The sequence below is a fragment of the Polypterus senegalus genome, chromosome 16 (genome assembly GCF_016835505.1).
Source record: "Polypterus senegalus isolate Bchr_013 chromosome 16, ASM1683550v1, whole genome shotgun sequence".
NCBI classification, from domain to species: domain Eukaryota; kingdom Metazoa; phylum Chordata; class Cladistia; order Polypteriformes; family Polypteridae; genus Polypterus; species Polypterus senegalus.
In genome coordinates this window covers 23167503-23180024 of record NC_053169.1, presented here as the reverse complement: position 1 = coordinate 23180024, position 12522 = coordinate 23167503, and the positions used below count along the sequence as shown (strand labels likewise).

Here is a 12522-nt window from a genome sequence, read left to right as displayed (position 1 = left end):
AACACATAATTAAGTATTAGGATTTAAATATCTATTTTATTGATAGTTTTGTAGTGAACTATTTTTTTTAATTGTTAAATACTATAAGCCATCAACATGCCTTACAAATATTCTACACATTGCATTGAAAGTGTAAGGAAACATCATTTACTTGAGGGAATGCAGTGTTAAAATCTCTAAACGATGGTTTTTTATGTGTATGTTCTGAGCTTTCAAAGTCAGACTCAAAGCTGTAGTCAGAATTGTCATCACTTGAAGGAGAGTGATGCTAAAAAAAAGGAAGAAAAAAAGATGTTATTTTAATATCACATTAAATAACTTTTATAAAACTTTAAACACCAAGTTTACAGTTTTTAGGACTTAATTGTTTTATTTTGTACAGTGTTATCAGAAATAGAACAGGGACCTCAGCATAAAACAAATATAAATCACATTATCATGGTGTATGGTAACCCTTAACAGAATTTGTAAAAGTCATATCTAAACCTCTTGATTAGAAAACATTGAAGTGACTCTGGAAATAAACTTTGTATCATAACATTCTTGAACCTGCTTAACCCAATTCAAGGTAGTGGGTTCCAGAGCCTATCCTGGTATCACTAGTTGCAAGGAAAGCCACATCTCCGGAGAGGGTGCCTGCTTATTTTTAAACATGGCCAACATAAGAATTATTAACTGACCTAATACATGACTTTAAAGAAGTAGGAAGACCAGAGTACCCAAAGAATAATATGTGCGAATAAGGAGGAACGGTTAAAACCCTACATGATCAACAACTGGGCACGGTAAACTCAAAATACTAGATAGATACAATTGAAGAACTAATCACTATACTGTCATGCGGACAATGGCATTTACAGGTTTATTTAGCATAAAATATACAGTATATTAATGATGGTGTTGTATGTGTAAAATTACATTAGGCTGGTGTAGACAGCTATGATCAACAAAGATATTACATTCTGTGGTGTCACTTTTAAAGATCAGATAAACAACTGCTTGGTAAACCACTTGGAAATAATAATTTTATCTACATAATAAAAAAAAATCATGCATTACATTGATAAAGCAAATTAGCAGATGTCTTCTTGCTTAATTTTCTTTTCTTCACTTTTAAAAGCATTACATTATTAAACTGCTTTTTTGTGTTTCTTAAGTCAAAAATGATCTCTTTCTAATTACAATATATTTAATCATTGATTAGTCTTACTGTCTTAGGGCATATGAAAGTTTTTTCTTGAGGAAGGCCTACAGCTAAAACGGCTGGATGGAAAAATACCAGACTCGAAACTTAAGTCTCTTATGAGATTACGATGTGCTGATTACAGTGTTCTCCCTAGCGTCTTTTAGACGGACGGCTAATTTAGGTGAGCGCCCGGCTGTCATCTCGCATGACATTGTGAGATAACAGCCGCAAATCTACAGGCACAGGCAGATCTAATGATCTGCAGAGATGGCAAGGGACGAGCAGGCAGGTTGGCAAATATTTTAGAAGCAGGATTGTAAGTGGCGAGGTGTGGGACGGGATGTTGCCGATCACTCAATGCTACAGCTAATAGTGGGGAATGAGCGGAGTTCACAAGCAAAGAGTATGGGGAGGTGGGCTTCGAGAGGGGGGTGTACATGGTAATAGCGGGGAAGGAGCAGCTTAATACAGCAGCAAGGAGTATGGAGAGGTGGGCAGGTGAGAGGGGGCTGTTCATGCTAATAGCGGGAGCGGAGCGGCAGTTCACAAAGTGGCAAAGAAGATGTAGAGATGGGCGGGCGAGAGGAGGACTGATAAAATAAAAAAAGACTGGTGGAACCTGCCTGTCAGATATCAGAAAAAGGGCTTCAGGAAGTGGCGTCTCTGTTCTCTGTGTCAGTCTGTGTAGTGCTGCTAAGTACACAGCTGCTCTCTTCTTGTTCAGTACATAGCAAATCAATATATATGCAGTTGTTTAAGCATTAGGTGTGTTCTGTGTGCAAAATCCTTGCAGCACACACTGTGGTTCCTGTTAAAGTGACCCCATCTTCCGTTTTTATATTTGCTCATATTTGGACCTGTGTCCATATTGCACAAACCTTTGCAGCACACACTATGTCCTGAGCAAAAGTTTTATCACTGAATTGCTGAGGGTTTTGTTAAAGTGACCAATCTGCCATTCCTTTTTTGTTCATATCTTGCTCTGCCATAGTGCAAGTGTGCATTGTATATCCAAAAGACTCTCACTTTCCCACTCAAAAGTCTTACTCATAGGTACTTTTAATTTTTTCCAAACGTTTTACCAATATGAGCAAAAAAAGTGTTCAGAAAACAACACTCCTCGGTTATTTTAGAAAAGAGACGCCACAAACTAATGAAGGTGTGGCGTCAACTCCTGATGTGGCAATTTCAGACAAAGACACTGCAGAGGCTGGTCCATCAGGGGAATTCTCTTCAGCACACACTCTCCCAATTGATAAATCTAAGAACCGCTTATCCGGCATAAACAAAAAATGTTTTAAAGACTTTGATTGGCTAATGGTCAAAGAAAATGGTATGTGTTGCTCATTGTGCATGAAATACTCTAACAAACGCCCCCCCCAGGAGAGAGTTACCTTGGGTAAACGTGCCATGCACAAGAATTCAAAAAGAAAGCTTGCTGGACCACGAATAAAGTAAAACGCACATTGAATCTTCTGCTGACCTTTTAGAAAAGTGTGTACTAGGGCAAACCGCAATTGGTGAAATTGAAAGATCTGTATCTGTGTTAAATAACTTATAGAGAGATGCCTGTGTGGGGGCTTTAAGATCCATGCATTGGTTGGCAAAAAATGAGTTGCCACATACAACGTTGTTTGAAAAGCTGTTGGAACACTGTAAAGAAATTGGTTGTTCCTTTTTACAACATCTCAATGTTGGTAAAAATGCACATTACACCTCTGAAAGAATAATGTGAGAGCTGCTGGATGTCTTAGCATCAGAAATAAAGCCTAACATACTGAAAAATATACACGCTGAAATTTTTTTTAGTATTCAGTGTGATGAAACCACAGACATCTCAGTTGTAAAACAATTATTTACATTAAATGTTTGCCAGGTCACTAAAGAGGTCAGAACTAGTTTTGTATCAACCCACAATATGATTGATGGCAAAGCGCAGACTATAACCAATACACTGAGTGAGACTATGGACAATCTAGACTTGAAAATAGATAATCTGGATGGACTAGGGTCAAATGGAGCAGCTGTTATAATTGGGAAACAGAAAGGTGTGGCAAAACTGCTTAAAGATCAAACATCTGAACCCTTGGTCAACTGCCACTGTGTAAACCACCGACTGGCCCTTGCAAGTGCCCAAGTAGCAGCTGCTGTACCTTATTTAACAAAACTGAACAACATCTTAAGGCAGCTTTTCTATTTCTACCAAAATTCTTCAGATAGAATGGCTGGATTAACGGAAATCCAAAATGTTCAGAACATTCTCCAGATTAAGCTGAAAATGGCCAGTGACACTAGATGGCTGTCTCATGACTCTGCAGTACAGTCACTACGACAGTGTATGATGAGTGTCATAGCTGCGCTGGAAAGAGAGGACACTGAGTGAAATGACATCACAGCTGAAGGATTAAGCAGATGTATTAACACGTACAATTATGTTTCCGCTCTGATGATGCTTTCAGACGTATTACCTTTGTTGTCCAACTTATCTGAGGCTTGGCAAAAGCAAGATGTCAATCTTACCGAAATTGAGCCAATTTTGCTCACCACAAAATTGTCCATCATGGAGTTGAAAGACACTCCTGGGAGATATTTTCAAAGCCTTCATCATTGTCTAGCATAAGAATGGTCAGATCTCCGCACTGTTTATACACAGAGTGATGTAATGTCATTCAAAACTGCAATATATGATAAATGCCTAGAGACAGTTGTCAAGTATCTAAATGCAAGATTCCCTGACATGCCAATTATTTCCAGCTTTTCAAAAGTTTTCAATGCAGAAACTCACGATTCAAGTGAGTCTGCTGAAATTCTTTTTGATCACTACTCCAAAAATGGTAGCCCTTCAATTTTAAAATATGAAAGTAGCAGGCAAGAATGGACAGTTGAGTCAAAAATGATCAGAAGTCAATCATAAAAAGACTTCAGTCCAAAACAGATTTTACTTAAAATGGCAACAACAGAGCTCAAAGAGTCGTTTCTGAATTTCGCCAAACTAGCTCATATTGGGCTAGTGATCCCAGTGAGCACAGCTGAATGTGAAAGGGGGTTTTCTGCCCTTAAAAGGATCAAGACATGTTTGAGAAATCGCATGAATCAAATCACGCTAAATAATCTCATGCTGATCTCCTTGGAGGGCACAGATCCTGGGGACTTTGATTATGGGAAAGCTGCAGAAAACTGAGCCTCTAGGAAGAAAAGAAGAATACATACTTAACTGAAGACATCTTCTGCATATGCAAACTGGCTTTAAGGAATATTTTTAAATTTTTCTTCATTAGGTTTCCAATACATTTTTTCCTTGTTTTCACTTTTTTTCATGACAGTGACAATACTTGTGCCTCTTGGTTTATGTCATAACAATTGTTATTTAAAATTTTTGTGTCAAACCTTAAAAAAGGAAGTCACACTGAACATTGGAAAATAATTATCTTATAAAAATAGTGCACAATTAATTTTCCCCAGCACCAAATTTTCCCCACCCCGCCCCACCTGGCTACATTTTCATGCCGCCCGGCTAGAAAACATTTCTAGGGAGAACACTGTGATTAGTTTTTGAGCCAAATCATGCAAGGAAAAAGAGGCACTTTAGAATAACCCTTAAATAAAGTAATTCTGCAATTAATTATGCATTTTCTTGTCAATTGCTATCATAATGACATATTTTATGATCAGAAAGAAGAGCATCAGAGCGGTAAATATTTAAGCAAATGTTATAGTTCGGGTAACTTGGTTCCTAGGGTGCAAGCTCACATCCAAATTTTCTTCCCCTTTATTTCATTTCACTTACTTTTTAAGATTATTTTCTTCCATTTTGATGTAACCATCTCACAAATAACAATGAGCTGTAAATACCAAGGTAGTGAACAGTGGAGCAGCTAAATCTGATAACATGTGCACCGGCATCTGCTCATCATAAAATAACTTGAAATGCAAAATTTTGAAAAAAATGAGAAAATAATGTTGAAGTTTAAAGTGTAAAAAACACTATCTTCCACTTAACCTTCGATTGATATTTATGAAATGTGAATCTCATACAGCCTAACCAGGAGGAAAAAAAAAAAAAGATTAATAAACCATTTATAAAATGGCTGTTGTGGCACATTTAATCACAAAAACGTCAGAAGAAAAAACTGTACAGAAAGCACGCAGCCATGGCAGCCCTGAAAGCTGGAATAGCAAGTAACTTAATATAATAGAATGTGGTCAGCCAACAATTTCACTTGCTGAGTTCAGCTAATTAAGATTTTCAGTTTCAGAATACCTGAAAATAAAAGGGATAGTCTTTTTGAAACAGTAAACCATCATATAATAAAAGAATCACTCACTTTATGTCTATCCTTCCTCCTTTTTTTAGCTTTTTTTTTCTCTCGTTCCTTACGATGTTTTTTTTTTGAATGTCTGCGAGTTTTTTCTTCTTTAGTTTCTTCTTTGGATTCTTTTCCTTCATCTTCAATGCCAATACCTTCATCATCAATCTCTCCATCTTCAAGTTCTCCATCCTCTCTGTTAAGGAAAGAACTTTCTAAATTTCTATGCAAATCATTTACAAAAAGCAAACCTTAAGCAGTAACAGATAGCTAAGTCAAAAATATAACAATAGGACAAAACAAAATCAAAAAAGATATAAAGGTAATATCCAGAATGTCTTGCTCATTTAGGCACCGTTTACAGTGACATTTCAGACTAGATGTGGTAAAATGTAATCTTTGGTATAACAAGAAGGCAGTGAACATTACTTGTGGCATTGCTAGCAGTGTGCAAAAATGCTTTAATCAGACCGTTTTAACATTATTGAGAGAAAACGTTATTACCTCAAGCTATAGTGGCTTCACCATGTGGCACCATACTTCTTTGTTATTAAATTTTTATCAAGTATTGGTTACATGTCTTTTTGTTTATTTCAATTGGAGCCCAGGCAGGTGAACTGGCTTGCACGTACTCAGGGTTTGAAGTCCAAAACCTTAACCACTACACCACACTGATTGAATTATCATAGCAGTGTATTCATTTTTTTTTAACATTAGCAGCTAAACACCAATGTATAGTATATCCAATAATTTAAGAGGGCACATTAGCCTCCCACCAAGGACACGCTCTCACTACTTACTAATCCTCTATCAATGCCAATTTATAAGTTCAGCTGAACAAGTGCCATTAGAGTCATAGAAGGGAATTCAAATGTTTATTAATGGCTGCTGAACTCATGCTCTGTTATTGCCAGCTGACTGCATACTGTACTTCTACTGGCTCAACTGCAGAAAATCAGGTCTGCTCATTTCAGTCTGCCTTGACATAGGCAACAAAACTATTGTTTTAAAATCCACATGAAATGCTCTAATCATTTGCCCATTTCAAGGCATGCAATGTGATCTCTCAACAAAGATACAAGTACGAAAAACACAAATATATTATAATGACTGTCTCCTAAAATGAAAACTTGAAACATTGTGGACACATACTAAGTGAAAGGGTATTTACTCACAAGTCAAATCATTGCTGGATTAAAAAATATATATAATTGTTTAGGAATATTTTTTTTCTGACATAAGGAGAAATCAATTTAGGAAAAAATTCCTTTGTAATTATTCTGACATTTTTAATGTTTATGTTCAATATACCTGATAACGCTGCTTTTCTTAAGAGATTTTCATTAAAAGACCCCAATTTATTCCCTTTTGAACATATAATAGCAGACGTTGCTAGTCACTGAAAACAATACACAATTATTGGTTGTTATTGAAGATAATTATAATTTTCAAAAGGTAACTAACTAATCCTGGCTCCTTCATTCAAAACATGGATATTTATAATGTAAAAGGGATTACCTAATAATCTGCAAAGTAAATCTTGAAAGGAATGACAAAGCGCATAAATGCACAGCAATTACATACTGCTTTCAATTAAATCCAGAAAAGTAAAACTAACCCAATGGTGACATTAAGATTGTCATTTACTGTTTCTAGTATTTTAGAGTTGAGCATACCAACTATTTTATTTGTCCTTTTCGCGCTAAACTATTATTAAAAAATAATACAGTAATGCTTAATTAGAACATTTTGGTTAAAGTAGTCCTAGAATAATAATTTAAAATGTAAATTGTAAAAGAATTGTAAAGTGTTTAAAAAATCCAGATCAAAAAATGTTTTCTCAAATATACTATGGACACACGTGCTATAGAAAATCATTTGTCTCAAAATTACAACATAAATGGATTTTCCCACAGACTCCCAGTGCGTACTTGTTTTTCCACTTTGTTAAAAAGGAAAAAAAGTATATACAGTATATTTGTCCACATAGAAATGAGCCTTAAAAATGTGCCATTATAAAAATGTGTGCAAAGTTCTATGTACTAACAAATACATTTTTTTTTAAACAGAATATGTCATAATAAAATGTGTGTGTGTGTATATATATATATATATATATATATATATATATATATATATATATATATGGTGGTCCAGATATAATTATGCAATTTTCATTATGCTATAACTTATTAAGTTTATTACATAGAAAATCATCCGAAAAATCCTGGACCATCGAGAAGTGTGATAACTGACGACATGTAGAATCGTCTTTGCACCGAACTGGAATCGTCCCCACATAAATGAAAGCCATCCAGATGATCTGGACCTGCATAATTAGATCTGGACCACCCTGTGTGTGTATATATATAAAACCTAGTGATTAACCATAGTTTCGAGTGTTTGAAAAGAATTAAGGTAAACTCTTGCCAAATTTACCAAATTCAGGTTCTTCATAGTCTTCTCAATTTATTTTATTTCAACCAGAGTTTGACTACTATAACAGATGTGATGTAAACAACTGTGATTAACAAAGTGCAATGGTGATAAATTGAGCTAGTAAGCACATACAACTTGCTGGAACCCTGGAATACTGTATTACGATGATGCGGTTATATTTGTTTCTGGAAGAAAACAACCTGCCACAGATCTTATTTAACATACTAAAAATTTTCAGTCAATTTCTAATAAAACTAAATTAATGCAGGAACTTTCTCCTTTTGCACAAACTAAATTTAAAAGCTATAGTGTATCAATTAAACTATAATATCAAATATACTGAAGCAATAGCACAAGGGGAACAACAATCTATTGCATTCCTAATAATGGGTAATGACTGACTAGAGCAGGTCAAAACTCTTCCACTGCTCTTTTGCGTTGCAAACATAGTCAAATTACACTTTCTTAGAGCAACTGATGATTAACATAGGACGTAATTAATAACTTCTGTCCTTTTTATAAACTTTCTCATGGCTACATTTTTAGCTTCTCAAAGGATTTCTTCATATGTTCTCTACAAAGGACACATTTGTTTGATCAATCTTTGTCACATACAATCTGTGTGACTATGACCAAGTCACTTAAAAGAAAAAGAATCCCATTTAAAAAAAAAAAGACAAATATCTATGTCTTATAATAAGTGATGATAATTAGAGGTTTCATGGAGGACAACAAATGTGTGATTGTTTATATAAGTGAATGTGTATGTGTCAACTGAAGAATTTGTATTTTACATATTAATTTGATGAAGTACCTGATTTTCAACACTTTTTAACATATCCAAAACTTCACATATGCGAGTCTGAAAAATCCCAATTTTGTAGTCAATGAGGAAGGAAATTAATGCATCACAAAGAGTACAGAGGTTTAAAGTTTTCTGCTGTGTTTTGTATCCTTAATCATGACCGAACTTGATTTTTAAGGTATGCTGCCTGTTCTGTCAAAATATACTACTTACAGCATTTAACTGATGTAGATTTTTTCAATGTATAATGCTGCAATATGCATCTTATTCCCAATGTTACTGTAGAATTTTTTTTAACTTTATATTTGTATTAAGATGTCGAAACAATTTTAAAGAGTTACAAGGAGTTTCTCTTTCATTAGGCTCATAGACACCCAACGTATTATACTTGCTTCTGAATGTGGAAGCTTTATTCACCCTCTTAGAATTTTAACGTTTTTACACATTTCAATAATTAATATTACTGCCTGAAACAAAAAATGATGAAACCTCAGATCTTGACAGGGGGTTTGGATTTTTTAACATTTTGATAATTACATGTTTAATACATTTTTGAAATTGAAAGCAGTGTGTGAAAGGGTACAAACACTTCAATAATATTTTTCTTTTTGTAAATGAAACAAACCTTTTGTACTGGAGCTAAAAGTTTGCAAAAATAAAATGCCTACTTGAAATATTTTATTTGGGAATGAACAAAGACAAAGGTATATAAAAGGGTAGAACTAAAATCATCAGAAATAAGCAAAACTCAAAAGTTTTAAAACTTGGTTGATAGTTTTGGAAAAACGTATATAACACAAATTTTTTAAACACTGGTAAAAACTACCATTACTCTGTCAGATAGGAACTAAAAAATAACACAGTTACAAATCCGGTAAAATTTAGAGATACCCATTTCTTAATTCTTTCCAGGTTGCCGTTAAATCTTTACTACTGTTGTCTCCCTGGTTAACTGATAAGAAAATAAAACGGAAAAAAATACTTTTAGAACAAGGGCTGCTGGAAATTGGACTCTTGATCCAAGGCTAGACCAGACGTGACCACGCGTCCTGTCTATTAGTCAGGAGGGTGTCTGACATTCAACTCTGGGACAGGAAAGTAGACGTTTGTGCGCATGAATATTGAGGGCGGCGAACAGACGTCAGGACGTCATCTACACCAAAAATTCTGGCAACAAGAAGGCCAATACATCCAAGAAACAATACGGTTACCATTTAATTCTGGGGAGCTGTTTTAACTGAAGTAAGAAAGGGGCACCTCCAAAATCCAGTATTCGCGTAATCAGAAGTGAAATGACACATAAACAGACCATGACAAGTTACACTACAATAAACGATTTTTTTTTAAATGAAATACATGCAAAATCTGATCTACAAGAACAGTAAGGCCTAAAAAATAACATTAATAGAAACGGACTTAAAAAAAACCAAAAACAAGCATTTAATGTATAACACGAAATTACACTTCTTACAGCAATGTTTTAGATAGAGAAGAATATTTACTCGACCTTTCGTCCCCTGCAAGTTCAGAGTCTGTCATGGTTTTGTCAAGAACGGGGGTTGGGGGGCTGGAGAAAAGGCTTGCAAAAGCCATGATGGTTGGTAAACGAAATTGCACTGTTCCCGAAAACAAGAGTGAGTTGAATTCAGTCACTCAATAGAAAAAAAAGGAAAAAATAAAATAAAAGGAGGCGTTGGACTGTGAGAGATGATGAAGGAGTACAGTATTAGTTTTGAAAAAACTCACGGTTACTTTAGTGAAAGACAGTAAACACTTTCCAGTCTAACAATCACTGAGGTTGTTGTTTTAAAACTGGAAAACAGTTTGACCACCCCCGCTTTGTTTGTGTCCCGCCGGCTGACAGTTTTCTTGGAGGAATTTTGGAGAAGGAGGGTAGAGTAACAAAAAGAAACTTAATTATATTCGGTGAATTCTACTCCTTCATACAAACATGGCGCCCGCAAAACGTTTATAAAATGGCGCTGGCGAACCCCACGACCGCATAACATATCCTTCCACCAATCTCGCCGGCTCCTTCTAACGTCATTGGGCAAGCACCGCCTTTATCAAAACACTATTGGACAGATCTTGACGGAATGAGGCGGGTTGTTCAACGTTCCTTACGTCAAATTGTCTTGTACGCCGTCAGTCAAATTAGGAAGGCGGAGCACGTTCGTCGATCATGCGTCGTGGAGCGCCCAAGACAGTCCCTCCAGTGTCGTGTATATGCGTCATTGGTGGCGGATTGATTTGCTGAAGATACAGGAGAAGGAAACGAACACGGTCAAAATTATGCTAAATAGTTTAATTTATTTGATTACTCGGCTGTTTGGACTATCATAGATATATTTTACTGAGTTGGGTCAACTCTGGAGTGGGTTATATGATTTTCTTGCAATCAACAGCATTCGTGTTTCAACCGTAAACGAATGGGCACACGATGTTAAAACATTTTTAAAGTCTGGTATAAATATGAGAACAATCAGTCTACCTGGCAAGCATTTAAATGTTCAATAAATAAATAAGAACACACTGTACTGTACTTCTTTTGTAAATTCAAGCTAGAATTGTACTATTTGGTGCTGTCACTTGATGGCAGCACATGTTAACTTCGAAGCTGATGCTTCTGCGATCTATATGCACTATTAATCTGATTTGTTTATCTTACTGGTAGTAGTTTTTTGGACGGCCTATTTCATTTTCTGTTAAATTTCTTTAAAAGGTGTTCCAATCACGATGGAATAAAAAAAACCTTTGTAACCAATTTTATCTGTCAAATCGTCTTTAAAGTGTTATCTGCGATAGAAAGGTGATCGACGTATAATTTAACCAGTTCTAATTTTGTCTCCAATCTTAATGCACCATTTTAATGAATGGTTTCTACACGGGGATATATCCTGACTGCCAATGTCCCTTAATAGGACAAATACTGCACATAAAATAGATGGAAGAGGTGTATGGAAAATTGATCATAACGCATAAAAGCATTTGTTTTTCTTATAATATGTGAAATTATTATCAGTTCAATGTTATGCACAATAAAATACAAATGCCAGTAATGGTAAACTGAAATTATTATGAATAATGCTATGAAATTAGATTAGATAAACTTTATTAATCCCAAGGGTGAATTTTATTTCCTAAATTTCCCGTTGGGATTAATAGGGTCTTGTACCATTATGAATGAGCACCTGGATTTGGGCAGTTTATCCCATTTTTCCTGGCAGATTGTCTCAAACGTCTGTTCGATTAGAAGGGAAGTGTCTGTAAATTGCCATCTTCAGGTCTCCCCACAGACGTTCTACGAGTTTAAAATTTGGACTTTGACTGGGCCACTCAAGGAAACTCAGATACTTGTCCCAGTTCCATTCCAGTGTTGTCTTGGCTGTATGTTTCAGGCCATTGTCGTGCCAGCTTCTCCAGGTAGTCATGTCCTTCTCAGACAGGTCTTGATCACCTGCGGAGCTTGTCTCTCTCAGGTTCAGATCCAAGTGCACTAGACTATTATTTCCATGGCACAGCTAGGTAACTCTCATGCCACGCCACAGTGTTGCGGCACACTGGTTGAAAAACACTGTTCTAGAGACATCTCAGGGAGATTTAAAGCAAACAGGATGCCCTCCAGAAGAGCCCTCCAATTAGCTTAGGGAGTCCAAATCAGGAGTGGAGCCACACAACACTCCAGTGAGGGAAGAGGAGGAAGGATGGAAGGAGTAAAGGGAGTGACCGATGGGATTATCTGTGTCTGTGTTGTGTAAGAGACACTATGACACTGAGGGAAGGAA

General features: G+C 35.8%; 1 protein-coding gene across 2 annotated transcripts in view; it reads right to left on the bottom strand.

Annotated features, from left to right (window-relative positions):
• The window catches only part of LOC120516330 (zinc finger CCCH domain-containing protein 6), a 59619-nt gene extending 48873 nt beyond the window's left edge, over positions 1-10746 (bottom strand). Inside the window, exons 1-3 of one of the 2 annotated variants that reach the window (XM_039737927.1) lie at positions 10209-10746; positions 5512-5689; positions 152-268 (exon numbers count right to left, since the gene is read on the bottom strand). In XM_039737927.1, the coding sequence (XP_039593861.1) occupies positions 152-268; positions 5512-5689; positions 10209-10330 (417 nt within the window). In that variant the 5' untranslated portion in view covers positions 10331-10746. The remainder of the gene's footprint in view (positions 1-151; positions 269-5511; positions 5690-10208) is intronic. The other variant, XM_039737928.1, reaches the window with a different exon arrangement.
• Between the last annotated feature and the right edge of the window lie 1776 nt (positions 10747-12522).